Genomic DNA, 17,997 nt, shown 5'->3' with positions numbered 1-17,997 from the left:
AGCACAGGGTAAAGATCTGTGGGTGATATGCTTGTGTAGAGGAGAGTCTTAGTGTTGCAGTGTTTGGTTTTAGTCAAATTGGCACCATTAAAAGTACACCAGATCAGCTACTAGAAGTTGTGTACATAATGCACAAACGAATGTACAAACAGGAGTTCCATGTCTGGCCAGTTTGTCCTGATAGTACAGTACATCATTTCCATATTTTGCTGAGGTGTGCTACTAAAACACGGATTCCATGCCAGTGACTCACTCAAAGGCTGTATTGTCTGCACACCCCACCCAAGAACTGCCCAAAGGAACGCACAACACAGGTGAGGTAAAGCCTCAGAGCTATGACTGGAATTGCACTTTGCACTCCAATTGCCTCCTCTGTAAATCATGTGAAAACAATGGCCGCAAAGGAATGGCTTTGGATACACCAGAATATACTTTTTCTGCACAGTGTGTGTTAGTGTTTTCATAGAAGGTAGTATTGAATGTAATGCTGTCCTTCCACTTCTGTACTTTTCTGCATGTTGTTCAAATACAGTTCAAAGTAAAGCATCTCTCTTCGTATGGAGGTAAAGGTTCAGCAAGCCAACACCCATGCTTTAAGCAGTAAATCTGTTCGTCATGTGGTCTGTAGAAACACTCCCTAAATTCTGGTTTCCCAAATATTTTTTTTGCGGCCGCCCCAGCTGTTTTGATGCACAGAATCATGATGAAATCCCCTCCTTTCGCCAGAGATAACAGTCTTCTCTTGGCTCAGCCAGTGGTTATCGTGTGACCTGGTGACATGGAGACCAATCGATATCCTTCCCTGCTGCTATTATCCTCAAGAGGTGATGATCTCACTGTAACATGTGATGAGGTTGAAAGCTCAGTCTTGTCTCTCTTGACGGATAGTTGACGCAGATCTATGAAAAAAACGAAAGTCTGGCCCCTCCCTTTTATTCTCATAGGCAATTAGGCAGCCAGGGCGGTTGCACAAGCTTTCTTTTATTGCTGCGTTCACAAAAGAAGTGTGTACACAAGCATGTATGTGTCTCTATACATGTGTGTGTGCATGCTCAAAGCCAGCGCATTACAAATGTGGGTGTGTGCTCGTTGACAAGTGGCTCGGATATTGACTCAGTACACTGTGAAAAATTGTTTTACACACCTGCCCAGGCATGTTTTTATGCATGTGTGTGTGTGTGTGTGTGTGTGTGTGTGTGTGTGTTAAAGCAGCATCTGTTTCCCTGAGAAGCAGCTCCGATGTGGCCCCTTATCAGGTGGGTGTCAGTCCACGGTCAGCTCACTTCCCCTTATAGCCCAGAGAGTTACAGCCCGGCCTCTCTTGTGACTTTAACATCTGAGCCGTCTCCCCCTTGCCCCCTCTGCTCTCTGACCACGCCCCCCCTTGGATCCCTCCGCCCTCTCCCTCCCTCCCTCCATTCCCTGTGATTTGGGAACATGCTGCAAGCCGACAGTCAAGGCAGACAAACACTCCCACATAGACACGCTCGGAGGCACTTTCAGCCAACATGGGCCAGATATTGACCTGGATCCGAGGCCCACGGGATGGCCAGGCCCTGCAGGATGTGTCCGTGGAGGAGCAGGTGTGTGCAGATGTGTGTGCGTGTATGTCTATGTGTGTCTGCTTGTGCCATTGTATGTGCTGAGCAACTCATCCAAAAGTATCCATGTGTGTTTTGTTTTGTTGATGTAAGTCAGCCTCCAAAGCTACACGTATGAGTCCTGCTGTTTGCAGTTGTTGGTCTGTTCGTTGTGTTAGTCCAGTTTGTGCCGTATGTTTAACAAAGGACTTATAGGGGAAACATTCATAGGGAGACAAACTGTCTCGGCTCTAATCCAAGTCAGACCTCTCTCTCTCTGCTGGAATGTGAGGCTCCCGGTCAGCCTGTGCGACATTAGAACCAGAGTGTGAGTTGTGTAGGAGTGAGATATTAAACCAAGGCTTGGACAAGGCCTGCATTGTTTATACCCGTTTCTACAGCTACCATCAACGGGGGAAACGGATAGATTCCTGTTGCTGATGGTTGTTTAAAGAAGATAGGTGTCCTCCCTTTAGTTTCACAAGGAAAAAAACATTAAGTTTGGTATTTTTTTGAGTTTGTAGGTCTCGCCCAAATAGCATTCTCCTGTGATAATCTGCAGCGGCAGATGGAGCAATATGAAAGGGTGTGTAGCTGGAATAAGCGTTTTGTTTTATTGCACAACTTGGAACTGGATGTGATATCCTGTAATTACCTTCGTTACATTTTCACACATTAAAGGTTCACATGTGTCCTGGGAGGAGGACTTGGAACAGATTTTTTGTTGTTGTTGTGTTTTGGGCTGAAAAATGTTAGCCTCGGGCTGCAACAGTCTGCCTCCCAACTCTCTGTTGCCTGTGTAGACTGACAGGAAATGACCAATGGGAAAACATATCTATGCTGAACATGCAGTGCAAAGTCTAAAAATGACAAGTAGATAATGGAGCAAGAACATAGTCGAGCGGAGTGGATGTTGTACACGTCAGTCTTGTCGTTGGACACTTGTGTTTGCATACTGTGGTACAATTGGCAGCTATTTCAACACTGCAGTGGATTTATAAATCATTTCTCATTAATAGAATGCATAACGCCATTATTCAAAACCTACTGGGAACAATCTATTTAAAACTGTGGACTAAGCAGTATTCGTAGTAAAACGTAGCACTTTTTTAAGTGCAGTTTTAATGTTTTTAAAGCAAAACCACAATTTAATTGTTTACCTAAAGCAGCTATAATAGATGTTTTTCTAGTCACAATACGACAATGTACAAACAATGTGACTCGTAGTGATGAACCAGCAGAGTTATCTCATGAATCTGGAGCTCTATATTATTTATATTGCTGATTTATTGTGATACTTTCATTCACGTGTAAGCAGCATTTTTTTAAACGACCAGTGCTTTATATCGCCTTCTGTTAGGTCTTTACAGATTATGTTTGTAAAATACTATTGGAAATATAAACTGGTAAGTATAGCAGTTCAATAAATGTTGTGGCATAAAAAGCACAATATTCGTCTATGAAACCTGGTGAACTAGAAGTGTAAATTAGCATGAAATGGAAGCACTCAAGTACAGTACCTCAACATTGCACTGAAGCACAGAGCTTGAGAAAGGTACTGCTTGTTTTTGTTGTCAGCCTACAGCACAAAGTTGGGCTTTCAAGACTCTGCTGACTCAGTTGACCAAATAGAAGTCTGACATCCTGCATGTTTACTTTTCCTCTACCAGGAAATGACAAACCAAGACTTGAAGTCCCCTCTGTTATACCATGACATAAATCACCAAAGACCACCTGGAGCCTGCCTCCTTTGCAGTTAAGTGATATCATGTGACAAGGTGTCTGGATACTGAAGTTCAAATGTCATAAACAGCCCTTTACTAGAACGCTCTCTGCTGTTTGGAGCCACATACGTGCAAAGCTTCTGAATGCGCGCTCAAACAAAATATAAAAAGTGTTTCAAATAGGCTAAAGGCAGGAGGCCATCAGCTGTATTGATGAGATGCTTCATTACGTGGCACTCTGTAATCAGCCCTCCGGCTGTGTGTTTGTGCCAGAAAGAGAGGGGGAGCATGTTGTGTACGCATGAGAATGACTTGTCAGATTTATCACTTCGGTGTCAGTTTGGCTTGAGTGGAGTGCTTTTGTCATGTCGGTTATATAAAAGTAAATCTGGGAGAGTTTCCAGGCCTCTCGGCTCACCTGAGAATGTGCCTCAGCGACACGTTGTTGTTCAGCACCAAACTCTACTGAGCATGTGTTCTGCTGTCCGTTTACATCTGCCACGCTTGAGGAAAAGCTGGCGTTCTGTTTGTCCCGACAAGTAATCGGTAATGAAGACCCGGCTGCCTGACGCTTACTGGAAAATGTAATGAGATATAATGATTCAGATTCTGGGTATCGCTTCACATAAACACATGAAAGTGGAACGCTGAAGTTGATGACGACATGTTAGCAGGCTTGTGGTTATCATGAGCGAAAATGGCTGACAAGTCTCAACAATATCTTATTTACTCTGCAGATGTAAGACATAGGCCCAATCTAAGTAGATAAGTAGAAGAAGGGCCTCATTTCTGTGTTTGTGTTTGGGATGATATGTGGTAGGACAGCAAACCAGGGGGAAAGTGCAGTTCTAAATTTAGAGATGGTACGTGGACATGCAGCAGAGCAAAGGACAGCTATAGCTTCTGGTCAGGATGGGGATATGGATGCACACGAGAAGGAGAGTTTCACAGGGGTCAATGGATTTCCTGTTGTTTGTATTGATGCACTGAAGTCACTGCTCTGTAATCATGTGTTCTAATGGTTAAAAAGAAAGACAAGTTAGCGACTGAAGAACAGTGTGTTTTAATGAATTGTTGGGATCTGGAAGAGCGTGTTTGGTTGTCAGCAAGTATGAAAACGAAGTCACTGAAATGAATGAAGTTATTAAAATGAATGAGATTAGCAATAAATATGAGTAATAACGGGGCACCACCCTGAGATCAGGGACCAATAACCAAACTATAATTAAGGTCTCAAAATTGGTGTTGGCTCAAAATGTCAACAGTCAAAGAACATTAAGAGTGAAGATTGAATTTGAGGCCACGATATAAAGCTATCATCACAATACACATGCACAAAGTAATCACAGAAAACTAAAAAATACTGATTGAGTCAATGGTATCACAAACTAACAACAACTGCTGTACAATTACAAGCATGCTACCTAAAATCAACAAACAATCATGTAGTGAGGGTGTGTGAGGGGAAGCGAGAGAGAAAAACAAATGGCAGCGAGATCATGCCACACGAGACATAACATTGGCGGAAAAGAGAGAAACTACCAAAATGGCGGCCGTGATCTCACCACGCGAGACTACAAAATGGCAGAGGAAAGAGAAAACTGCCAAAATGGCGAATGCAATCTTGTATGTGATTATGCTACGCAAAACTACCAACATGGCGGCGAGGCCACGATTATTTAACGCAGCAATGAGGCATGCAACACAGAGGCCGCGCGTCTCACCACATGATATGAGCATAACAGCACAACCTACATGTGTGTGTGTGTGTGTGTGTGTGCGGGTTAGTTTAAACCAGAGGTAGCCAACATGAGTCGCCCGCAAGACATGTTCTAAAAATAGCACTACTTATTATGGAGCTCCGTCTAAAATTGTATTTGCTGTTCTTTTTTAATCAAAAAACGCTTGCAGAGAGTTTAGAGAGTTGGGTACCCACAGGTGATCTGTGCAACTTTGTTATTCAGGAAGTTTGTATCAAATAAGTAGCCCTTCGTACTACTCGGTACCCTTGAAGTAGCTCTCTGTTTCAAAAAGGTTGGTGACCCCTGGTTTAAACAATAAGGAGAAGGAAAGACACTCAAAGCAAGTATTCTGTATTTAATTCGGGACCCGGAGCTTCACTGGTTTGGTGAGCTGGCAGCGATAAATCTTCCGTATGGCAGCGGGAATTCTTCAGAAGTTCTGGGAATTTTCTTCCTTACGACCGGCAAATGTCGACTTGAGTAGAAAGAGAGCGGGCGTAGAAGTTATCGTTCTCTTCCTCTGAAGATTCTGTGACTCCTCCTTCTGCAGGTTAAAGTTCTATTAAAATCAGGCTGTTGAACTGCCAGGCAGGCCTAATTCCTTTGTTTCAACCACATGGTGAAGTCCCAACAGAATGCAGCTGTCAAAATGACATTATCCTTGTTCTGACGCTCATGTGTGTTCTCAGGGTTGGATCTGTATCTATCTACGTTCTACCAGTTTTCAAAGTGAAAGTTTTTTTTTACTGTGATCTCATTCCAGCAAAAGTAACACCAGTCCTGTGGTTTCCCACAGACTTAGTTTAAGAACCATGAGGCATTACGACCTCCCACTTAGAGTTTTCCTGTGAGCTCCTAGAAACACTATCAGAAATATTGGCCAATCCCTCTGGATGGGAGCGTTCGTGGTCTGCTTTAGCTCATTCGTTGTCAACAAAGATAAGTGTTACCAAGGGTTACCAAGTAAGGCATTTGGATCCAGTATGAGCGTGCATAAAACACAGAGTCAAAGACACAAAGGCAGAGGGCGGAGCTGTTAGACAAGATTTATTTTGATAGGTCCCAAAACAACTATTTCTGCCAGGGAGGTGCCAGAAATAGTCCAACAAGCGGAGGATATTTACCTACTTGTCCTTTTTTAAAGAAATGTTTAGACCAAAAGAATAAAGTCAGAGGAATTTAGAAGCAAGGCCGTTCCTCTCGAGAAGGTAACGCCAAAAACACATCATGCCATGCTCATTTCTCAGCTCTGTGTATCTTTATTCAAGGTGATAGGCCGTCCTTGCCTTGGCAGAAATGCTACCGATGCTTCTTTTTTTTTACAGTAGAGTTTTGGGTAATATAAACAATAAATGCTTTGCCAAATTATTTGCTGAACGCGCAGAAAATGACACCGAAGAACACTGCATTTAGTTTTTCATTTTGTCTTTGTTTATTTGCCTTAAAAAGCATTTTACAGCCGAGTGCGGTTTTACTAATCATGGCTAAAAATATAGATTGTGTTCATAAATAACACATTGTTCCTTTGCTTTGCATTTGCTTCACATGGACATGCAGTATTAAAGTGCAGAGTCAAAATGCATGTGCCCCACATACAGTACATGCCAGTCTTGTGTACATTCAGCTAGGGCTGGGCGATAAATCGATTTAATCGATTAATTCGAATGTGTGCTTTAAGGCGATGTGTTTTATTGAAAATCGAGAAAATCGCCCCCACTCCTCCCCCCCGTTGGGTTCCCGTAGTTGAGTGCGCGCGCATTGTTTACAAACGAAAACAATGGCGGCCAGCAGTGAAGCTCTCGTTCTTAAGAGAGGGAAGAATGTGTCTTCGGTGGTCTGGAAATGGTTCGGGTTCATGTCATCTGACACCGAACAAACAGCACCACGATGTAAGGTCTGTCTAAAAGCTATTGCTACAAAATCAAGCAGCACAACAAATTTAATGCAGCACCTCAAACAGAGGCATGCCGCCGAGTGGGAGAAGCGTTGCGCCCTGAGCAGGGAGCAGGACCGCGGGAGCACAAGCGATGCCGTCTTCCTGGCAAAAAATATTTAGAAAAAACATGCACTACTGTTTAATACTGTTGGTTATGTTGTGAATGCACTTGATTTTGTTTACATGCACTTATTTACTGTGCAAAATATGTTATGTTGATGTTAGATCAGATGTTGCACTTTTGAAAATGTGAATGTTAAAGGGTCACATACATTTTATTTCATGCTGTGTTTGTATCAGTGTATTCAGTTAGAAAAGCTTAGTGTAAAAAGTTACATTTGCACAGTTGTTTACAATGGAAGGCTACTATTTAATGCCATTTAATGTTATGTTTAATTTAATTTTATATTTAAATGATTCAGGGAAACAAAAGAGTGACCAAATACTTTTTGTATACTACAGGCACCTTTCTACAATGTTCAGGTTTTGTTTGCACTTTATTTTTATCAACCTACGAGGGAAAATCATCACAAAATAAAATAAAAAAATGTTTTCAACAGCTTCTGTCATCTGCAAAAATTTGTGGGGGAAAAAATCGATTTAAATCGTGAATCGGATTTTTTGTAAAAAAATCGGAGATTTTTTTTTTAGGCCATATCGCCCAGCCCTACATTCAGCATAACACAACAGACCGATATACGTTGACACAGCAGTTTCCGATGTCATTCATACAATCCTCCATTCATTTTCATCCAAGTGCTATGAGTGTTTTGCACACATGGGGGCGCTGTTCTCCAAAGTCCTTTTAACATGTTTGACGTGTTTTGTGGCGAGAGCTTCATCTGAGAAACAGCGACACGTCTTTAAGAGGTCCAAACGATCAACCAATCAGTGCTGAAGGTGTGCGCGTGCTCAGAGGGGAGAGGTTGCGCGGCCATGTGCTTCTAAAATGCGTGCATAACTTTTGGCTGCTGTCCAGGAGCTGTTTCCTGTCCGTTCTGTTGTCCAGGGACTACTTGGAAGAGCTGTGAAGGCCTGAGAGAACACGTCTGAGCTTGTATTGGTGGTCACCTCGTTTACGGTGTCTTAAGTCCAATTGTGTCTTTCTTAAATTTAGAGTTTTTATTTTTCTCTGCTCTGGCTGTCTTCGGGGTTTGGTCTGAACTACATGTGATGTGATCCCCCTCCCTCGCTTCTTTTCTTTGCAACCACACACACACACACACACACACACACACACACACACACACACACACACACACTGTCCCGGTTGTTCCAGTTTCTCTGCACTCTAGATTCCTAAGCAGTGAGTCTCTCAGACACACCCAGACTCTGCCTCATCTCTCAACTCTGCCTCGACGATAACTGCTCCTGCAAATATCTTGATCGAGGCCACCGTGTGTCTGTTATCGAGCTGCAACACCCCTCCTCTCAAAACCCGCCCTTGACCCAGCCCAAAGTTTATTCAAGCAGATGTATTTGTTTCTCCTGGCAGGCAGCGCGCATTGGGGCGGGTCTTTTTGTGTCCGACTGGCCAATGTGACTGAGCCTGCTCTGCTGCTTTTGTGGCTGAGGAGGTGGAGCCAGAGCAGCACAGGCTTGTTGTGCACGTTTCCACGAAGGCGGAGCAGCAAGTTTTTCACCAGCTGGGCGTGTGCGTGCGTCTTTTTGTGTGTTTACATGTGTGTGCGTGTTTCTTTGCATGCGTGTCTGCTTGACATAAAGGGTTTCCGCACCGGGGATTTAAGGCGAACCAGCCTCAAGAGAGCATCTTGGTACACAGCAGCATAGGAAACGCACTCACAATCAAACTTATGGTACGTATGTCTGGACTCTCTTGTGTAAATGTCTGTGTGTGGCAGGGCTTCCTGTCTGACTGATAGCTGTCGAGTCATTTTGACGACAGTGGTTGTGATCAGACTTCTCGTTCTTTTGTTGGCATTTAACAGCTGTTGGTGGTGATCCAAGTTTGCTTCTTTTTTTTCCGCCTGCCAAGTTGAGTAAAGTTGGCAGAAGACTGAAGACTACTCTGTTCGTGTTACTGGTACTTTTATGGACCTTGAGAGCAGTAGTCGTCAAGGGAACAACAAAAATAAACAGTAAATAATGAACTGAGGGATAATGCACTAATGTGTGATGATAATTTATATTTCATCAGGGTCTAACAACGACTCCTAATGTGGCTTCAAACAACGTTATCTAACCGTATCCAGAGACTTCTGTAAGCCAGGGTTTGTTGCTTACGGTTTATATAAAACAAGTATGAGTCAGACTGCACATGATGGACAAATATAGAACAGAGAAATAGATCAATGCTTGTGCTTCTCCTCTCGGTTTTCAGTTGCAACATGGTAGGTTGAAGTAAAAGGCTGAGAAACAAACAACAACAAAACAGAGAGAAGTAACATGTCGCTCAGAATGACGCAGAGTACAGTTTGACAAACGAGTGTCTGAAACCAGTACGGTGCTGTACGTGCCATTGTGTTTTTGTCTTGGCTCCCTTTGATGGGACTGTAGTGCATGAACAGCACAGGTAGCCCATGAGAGTATGTTTGACGAATGACATCACTCTTGAGTTTACCCAGCTGTCTGTTTGCTCTCAATCTTCCCCACTTGCATTAATGTCCATCCTCATGCAGCTCTGCACTGAAACTTCAGTCGGACAGCAGCAGTTGTCTTCCTCTGTACATTTACAAGTCTGCTCCACATTCCTTCCTCATAACACTGACCGGACATTTCCACCTCTGAGCCGAGGTGACCCCGCGTGATCACTGCTGACCATTTCGACAAGTTGCCGCTGAAGTCGTAGCATAAGCTTAATTAAGGAGCTGCTTCCAGCCGTATTCACATGTGCGTGTCAGTGGTTTGGCGGGTGGGGCCATGAGTTTTCATTACAGGCATACAAGCCGCTGCTTCAATGGCTGTTCTTGGGTAAGGCCTGGATGTACGGCATTGTTTCTTCACTTCTGACGGAACAAAAACATTGTGAGTTATGTGCGTCACGTAGCGGGTAGGTCCAGGACGGTGTGAGGTTGATCGTATGTGCCCGGCAGTGTACCCATCTAAAACAGGACCAGGACTCGCACAGCACACCCCGAGCGGGGGTCTCAAATGGCACTCTGCTGCCATCACCTATGCTCTAAAATCTCCCGTCTATTTTGATCACACTCGCCACATCTCTCCCAGAATGACCACGATGTTCATATCAGTGTCCTGTTCCCGACGACGTCAGTCAGTGTTGTCCTCACTGTTTACTGCTAAAGTAGCTAACGCTCTGTGACTCTGTCTATTGGCATGCAGCAGAGTGTGTTGAGTGCATGGGGATTGATAATAGCCCGGGTTGTGAAATGTCTACCGTCTGCACACTTTAATTTTGCCTGTGTACAGGGCTGGACAGAATAACATGAACACCTCATTATACTGTGCGACAAAGTGACACCGCGATCGACAGTGTCGAATTAATCGTCTCGATGTCAACGAAAATGTAATCGCCTCATGAAGGTAGGATTGTAAGGTGTTCCTGTTACTTTGTCCACCCCATGTATGGCCTCATCTTTGCTGTGGGGAAAAGTCCTGCATGAATCCTGTATGCAAAAGTCAAAATCACATATTACTTTCGGTCAGTTTCTGTTCCCCAATGTGGGTTCTTTGGTTTTTGTGGTGAGCTGATGATGATTATAAATGCTAAATGATTTTCTGTCGAAATTCAAAGGTCGGTCATTACAACATCCTGTTTATTTTATCCGATTCACCAATGTACGCTACAGCTAGCAGTGCAGCTACCGCATGGCGAGGCCTCTTTGGTGGTTATCAAACCTCATCACTTTCCTGGTACAAACCTAAATGAGTCAGTAGAAGCAAGTGTCGAAAAATAGCAAGTAGAGGAAATGTATATTGATTTATTGGAGAGTTTTCTTGTGTTGTTTACTTCTGTGATCAAATTTGCCTTCATTTAAATGTTTTATTTCGTGCTTGTATATTTTGATACATCATTTAACATTTGATAAGAACTTTTGGCTTCTTTAGTTGAATGAAATCAGGATCTTTTAGGAAAGCACTTTTTGTCCCTCAAATTAAGGTCGTCGTTTTGTTATCTGTACCTAAATTCAGATATTGCATCGGCAGCTGATACCTACCCTTTGCTCTTTGGAGCTGTCGTCGTGAAATAGTCATGAAACATTCTTTCTGTTGTTGCTAGAATATGGAGTTCATATGTTACCGTGAATAGATAGAGAGCAGTCCACATGAGGAATGTGAGAATGCTGCCGTTTGGAGTCACAGCAGACAGAAAGCGTTTGGGTGGGTCTCAGGGGACCTCATGAGACATACACCTGAAACTCCCTTCGATCAAATGAAATTACTTTTCAGTGTAGCCTCGCTAAAACCCCCTGTTTCCAGTCTTTATGCTAAGCTAAGCTAACCGGCGGTGGCTTCATATTTACCGTGTAGACATGAGAGTGGTATCAATCATCTCATCTAACTCATAACAAGAACGTGATTAGGAAAGCAGCATTTCTTAAAATGTCGCACCATTTCTTCAAATTAAATCAATAAAAAGGCTTATTATAGAAACACATGTTTATGTAATCAATATCAAGCTAGGGTGGGTTATGTGTTTTTTATTATAGTTTTTGAAATTCTCGCTTTGTCAGTCACACAATGAATTCTCCGACCAAAAACAAACAAACTGCTATCTGTGGCTGTCGCAGGCCCGGCTGCCTGTCTACCTACGTAACTACCTGCCGACCTAATCGCACTCGGCATGTGCACTCATTTCATGTCACCGGAGTTTTCCACCAGCTGCTAGCTTGACACCTGCGAGTAACAAACAACCATTTTGGTGTTACTACCCGGTTCTTCCTTTCTTGGCATTCCACACATGCTGACATCACTGATTACTGACTCTCCATGTTTGTTTCGTTTAAGTGTTCTTTAAATAAATGTGATTATCGATTACTTTTGTCTTAGGAGGGAGGCCTGAAGGGACAGCTGTCAGTGTTGCCGACTTAGCTACTTTCTTGCTCGATTTAGGGACTTTCGGAGCGAGTGCTGCGAGCTGCTTTCATTGGAAAAGAGTTGTCAACACTGGGCTGGGTTTTTCGGTTGGAAGATTTCTAAAAACCCTTTGCTGGTTTCTCCAAAGTTACCTGCCTCAGCTTTAATGTATTGATACCGAAATGCAGGCTAGTTACCACCAGCATCAAAATGTGAGCATTACCCAGGACTATTGTGATCACAGTGTTCCAATGAGGGACTTTCAACCTTCAGCACAATTCAAAACGTTAGTTTCATCATTTTGTCATAAAAAATATCTTAGCTGGTGGATTTCTGTGTCACGTGCAAGTTCAACCTGCAGAATCATACGACGCATCATGCATTACCACCCAGCAGGCAGCTCAACTCTGCTTCCTTCTTTCAGTTGTTAAAGATTTTTTTGTGGGTAACCTAGCTACAATCAACAATGTCCTGCATTAAGAGGAGCAACATGACTTCCCCTGTGGCGGGGGGGGGGGGGGGGGGGGGGTTTGCTTGTGACCTTTGTCCCACTTCCTCTCTCATTATGTTGGACTCTTCTAAAAGTCAGTTAATTCATAATTATTTATAAACGGAACAATATGTCAAGAGAGGAAAAAGGAAGTAGTATACGACAGGTATACTACTAACCCCATCTCAATGGTTTTTACACTCTTACAGCTAAATGCATCATTGGAAAAAGGTCTAAAGGTAAGAAAACATATTTTGTTTCAAGAAACATTTCAGCCACAAACTGCCCGATAGTGAACACACGAACCCTGAGCAGGGTCGTGACCTTATTTGTGTAAATGTACCACCAGCGCGTGAGGCAATCACTGACTGAGCTGCAATCATTTCAACATTAGAAGTCTCAGATTGCAGATGGCTGAGGGGAGTGCAATTCACGATGCACTCTGTGTCTCTTCCCATTTGTTGTTGATCTGTGTTTCCGTTCACTCACTGTAGTCATTCACGTACATGCAGCCTTTACCCTGCCTCCTGCCAGCTCGCTGTAACTGTTAAACACAGCTGGCTTGACGGGTTAACTCACTCAGAGGCTTATGGGTGCGTTCACAGGTATACGATAATGATAATTGCTAGACATAGTTTTGTAAATAATACATTTGTATTCAGCAAGCCCACGCGATTATGTGTAGCATGTTCAGTAAGTTACAGGAAGTTTTACAGTGCAGTGACAAATGTCCAAATCTCACAACCTTGGATAATTCACATGACGAGACGGAAAAGCAGAGTAACTGGCTTGGTTAGCTTTCCGATGATACAACACTGCACAATGCATTGGGTTGGACTGTTTCACACCACCTGAAAGAACTGGGCTGGGCCCTGAAGCATACTGGGCTCCACCTGGAGACCGATGCATGTCTCCAAAATACTGGACGACATGCACGGCTGCTTTCAAAAAGGAGTTTACTTAGTACGCTCTTTGTGTGCTTCTGTACATTTTAAAAATACATTTCCTTCAGTTACCCAACCGAGCAGACTTGTTTAGGATTTTACTTCATTATTCCTACTGATTGTTAAATAACTTTTACAACTGAACAGAAAAGTGCATCAGCTTCAGAAACTCCAACCTCATCAAGAGGAAATGTCACACCTCTGCATCACTGACATCATTTCCTAGTGGCCATGTGAGGACGTTTGGTGCAGCGCAGACATCCCTGCCATGTTGCGTGTATGTGTGGGAAATGGCTGCATGTGATTGGCCCAGCAAAGGGCCGTCATCGTTGGGTGTCTTTGAAGACTGATGTGAACTGTCGCTGTGTTAATTTCACACTGAAGACCAACTTGTGAATCCTACTTTTGTTTTTCGCCACTGTTGTCGGTTGCTGAGGTGACCGCAGCTGTCAAACAACAGTCTCACCCTTCAGTCTGGAATGTAGGGCTTGAATCTGGATTTGCTGGCAGTGTGATAGACCTGAACCTCTGTCTCTCAGTCCTTTCCTGTCCTTCTCTTTAAAGAGACAGAAACTGTGATGAAAGGTGTTTCAGCGTGTTTTCCCTCTCCATCCGCAAATGACCTGCGATGGAATATTTAGCTTTTCAACAGCTGTCGGCTATTGTGAAACCGAGACGTTGCTCTGTGTGAATCTTGAATTGATTTTGATGGTTTCATGTTCGATTTTTCATTGTACATGCGTAACGTTTCTCTTTGTGTCTCTTTCTCTTTTCTCTCCAGTCACAGCCAAGCCAGGCCACACCCAAACCGGCAGCTCAGGCCTCCACTGTGAAACCTGCACTGTTCGAGGTATCAAACATTCCTCCTCTTTAATTCCCTTTAACCTCATCTTGCCCCGCCTCTCTGAACAAAGGACGTTGACAAATGTGTTTCCTCAATCAGTGGATTGTTGTCTGACCTCTGACCTGCTCATTACCTGTACTATGTGTAGTGTTGTGACTTTCTTTCCCTGCCCAGCTTCATGTTTTACTAGTTTTAAGTAGAGCGAGGTAATAGGTTTAGCTGCTTCCTCAGAGCTGTAGCACACTTAAAACAGAACTTTCCTTTTCCTTCCATTCAAGCTCAAGAGAGGTTACACCTCGGTTCCCCACTGGGACCCAGTTGAACTCTTTCATGCTGCCCTCAAACAATGCATCAAAGTGGTTTCCCCCTCAGGTTCAGTTTCATGTGTTGTTGTTGGAGTCATTGTTGGAGTCTTAAAACAATGTCTTCAACGTCATTGTGGCTGTGCAACACGGGGCTTTCGCTGAGTCCATTGCTGAACTGCCTTTGAGTCTTCAAAGTCAGACAGTGTTTTGACAGGACAACTCTGCCTTCAACAACTGGGCTTTGTCATCCTCTATTTTGGTGCCCGGCTTGTAGAGAAAAGCTTTGGTGGGATATTTGAACTGTCAAAGTTGTGGCTGTGTGCAGAAAGGGGCTGCACCAGTATTTAAAAATAGTATAATGTGAGACATTGTCATGTTTTAAACTTACCAAGTTATTTATAGACTCAGCTTGTATCACTCAGACATTAACCTTTAGCTTTAAGAGACTCTTGTTAGCAGGTGACCTTGTTGCCCCTTTTCATACCTCTCGGTTGATTTTGAGTGGGGCACAGTTGCTCGTTCATCAGTGGCAGTCGTTCAATGTACAGTCGAGGGATCCATCAGTCTGACTTGTTCAGTCCCGATACCGATGGCAATGCCCGGGCTACCGATACCAGTGTCTAATTAATAAGCTGTATGCCTCACTTCGTGGAAGTGACTGGGATCATTCTTTTATTTGTAAGACGACGTCAGACTTGACTTAAACATTCCCACTTCCGATTTTGACAGGAAGTCAAAGTATCAGAGCTCTTCCTTGTTGCTGAAAAGCAAAAAGTCAGTTTCCAAAACCACTAGATCCTACATTTCCTTCCTTCCTACCTGCAAACACCCACTTATTTCAAACATAAAGCCCCCAAAGCTTTTAACACAGTCTTTGAGTTATACATTTGTAGTGTACAAGCCCCCGTCATGTTAATGTCATCAGGATCATCTTCTTAGCTCCCTCCAGAGCCACAGAAGACATTCTACATCTGTTATCACAGGCTGAGTGGTACAAGTAAACTAACGTGTGTGTAAAATCTGTGGATCGCCACTTTAAAAAACTGATTTAATTTCGTCATGAAACAGTAAATACATCAACAACTGCCACAAACAAGCATATTTGGCCAATGCGAGCTTCCAATGAGCTGTAATAGAGGACATAATCGACTTTTCCTCACCCGGTGCGTTGCAGAAGGAATCATCAGGATCCGCCATGGCTACAAAGCCTGAGGTGTTTACCGCAGCCGCAGGCGGAGCCGCACAAAGTGGCATCACAGCAGGAGGAAGTGCTTCAATTGGGAAAGCAGGACAAGCCAAACCAGAGGTAGACGGACTCTGGATGCCGAAATAAAAGTGGAAGGGGGCTTTTGGCTGTTTGGTGTGACGTAACTTGAACCACTGCTTCCCTCCACACTCTGAGCGTGCATTCGTCGTGACGCAGCTCGCCTCCCTTCTTCACCGGCTTCATCTTGTTTTCATCTTTGCAAAACATTTTGTACCGCCTCTGTATGCGGTGGCTCTCTGGCTCGGCCACCCAAACATCTTGACCTTTCAGGAGCTCAACACTGTATCACATTAATGCACCTTCGTGTCATCCCGCTTGGGAAGAGTTTTCGTCGCGGCTGTGGAGCTCTATATCTTTCTCATACCTTTTAACACCTGCTCCTTGGTTTGTAGACTAACACTGCGCCGACAGGTGCTACTGTTATTGACATGTCGTTAGCCGGGGCTACCTTTGTTGACATGACATCAGCTGGGCCGAGGGGCTTTCCTAAAGAAATGTCAAAGGTAACCGTGTCCTCTTGTCCAAAGCGCTGCTCAGCGCTTTTCTTTTACATTCACATCACTGCTGATCATTTTACTAAAATGTTGATTGATTTTCTAGCAACCGGGCAGCATGCAAGCACTTGAGTATTCGATGAGCCTTACTTTTTATCGAGGCCGTGTTTTCAGGTTGTAATGTCTTGTGATAAGAGGACTTGTTGGTCGAGCCATGTGCTTGTGGGAAACGCCAACATACACAATGTGTGTGTCAGCTGCTTAAGAGCAGCCTTTCTGAATTCACATGATCTTTTCCACCACATTTTGCTAATTGTTACAGTATTTCTCTTTTGGATTTATTTTAGGTTTTTAGATTAAATTTTCTAATTGCATAGCTGGTGAATACTTGTAGTATTCATATACTATACTTGAATACTTGAATACTGACTCTAACATTTTTAGATACAGTATGAGGGCTCCATGAAGATACCAAACATCCTCTGCTTGCTGTATTGCCAGAACACAACTCAAGCAAATTTCACAGCTCTTGTTAGCAGCCTGGGAGGCAGAAAATCACTTTACTGGGTTTGTAAAATGGTCAGCAGTACTGTAAAATATACAAAGCTTTGTTTTTCCACTTGGTTAAAGAAGACTCATTTAACAACTACACTGATCAGTGGTCAGATTATTCTCACACATTCGAAGCATGTATTCTTGCTCTCGTTGAACTGCAGTGGCAGATCTGACCAGAGATCATTGTGAATTTCCTCCTGCTCTGTTTTCACAAACACTGCTAAGATATTGTCCACATCTCTTGTCAATATATTTACTGGATTTAGCTGTGAAGCGCTCATCCTTGTGTTTTTGACAAATTATTTGGCTGCATGTTTGTAGACTGCTGCTGTCTCCCAGATCAAAGCCTCAGCCACAGTTCCTGCTGCTGCTGGAGCGGCTGCAGCCGCCGGCATCGCAGCGACCACTGCAGTGACCAAACCTAAAGAGTCACCCAAAGGCACAGCCAAGGTAGACTCGACTACTACGGGCTTCTCGGACTCTTTATCACGACTCCCTCGAGGTGTACTTTTCGAGGCTTTCTTTCTTCAACATCTTCTTTGAGTCTTTTTCTGACTTTCTTTACCTGAGAAACCTCAGATTCTTGCTTTGAACATTGCTCGCTTTGGGAGTTTCTTTTCTACTTTGGCGTCGACCAGTAGGGAAAGTCACCGTTGTTCTTTACGCTACAACCCTTTGCTCAGCATTCCTACGCTTGTTATTGTATTTGCAAATGGTGCGCACCCGTCCACTTGCAACATCACACTTGCAGAGGAGAGGCCTACAGGTTGCTGGTTTGTCTTCTCGCTCTAGTTTCATTCCACAACTTCTAAACTAATGTCTGTCGTCAAATTGGTGGAGGATTTATTTCTACTGGAGTTTCTTTGGGTATAGTACTGATTGTGTGCATGTACAGCAGATCTGTAATTTTACTGGACTTGATGTACTTGGCCTATAATAGAATCTCATTGTATTTTAGAGTGCCACTGCCACCACAGTCAGAGCTGATGTGCATAAAGTTGACCCTGCTAAATCCTCAAAGCCAGTTGCCGCTGCTGCGGCTAGAAATGTGCAGAAGAAGACAGAAGCTAAACCGACACAAACGAAGGTAGACCATCTTGAAACCAGTAAGGGTGGAGGCT

At 43.6% G+C, this 17,997-nt stretch overlaps 1 protein-coding gene across 2 annotated transcripts in view; it reads left to right on the top strand.

The window, feature by feature from the left end:
- Positions 1-1,444: 1,444 nt before the first annotated feature.
- Positions 1,445-17,997, top strand: part of cast (calpastatin) — a 28,509-nt gene continuing 11,956 nt past the window's right edge. For both annotated transcript variants that reach the window (XM_079297171.1, XM_079297170.1), the window contains exons 1-5: positions 1,445-1,583; positions 14,193-14,261; positions 15,735-15,866; positions 17,198-17,326; positions 17,835-17,963. In XM_079297171.1, coding sequence (XP_079153297.1) covers positions 1,509-1,583; positions 14,193-14,261; positions 15,735-15,866; positions 17,198-17,326; positions 17,835-17,963 — 534 coding nt within the window. In that variant the 5' untranslated portion in view covers positions 1,445-1,508. The remainder of the gene's footprint in view (positions 1,584-14,192; positions 14,262-15,734; positions 15,867-17,197; positions 17,327-17,834; positions 17,964-17,997) is intronic.

Source organism: Melanostigma gelatinosum (assembly GCF_949748355.1).
Source record: "Melanostigma gelatinosum genome assembly, chromosome: 3".
Taxonomy (NCBI): Eukaryota; Metazoa; Chordata; class Actinopteri; order Perciformes; family Zoarcidae; genus Melanostigma; species Melanostigma gelatinosum.
This window is presented reverse-complemented; position numbering and strand designations above follow the sequence as displayed.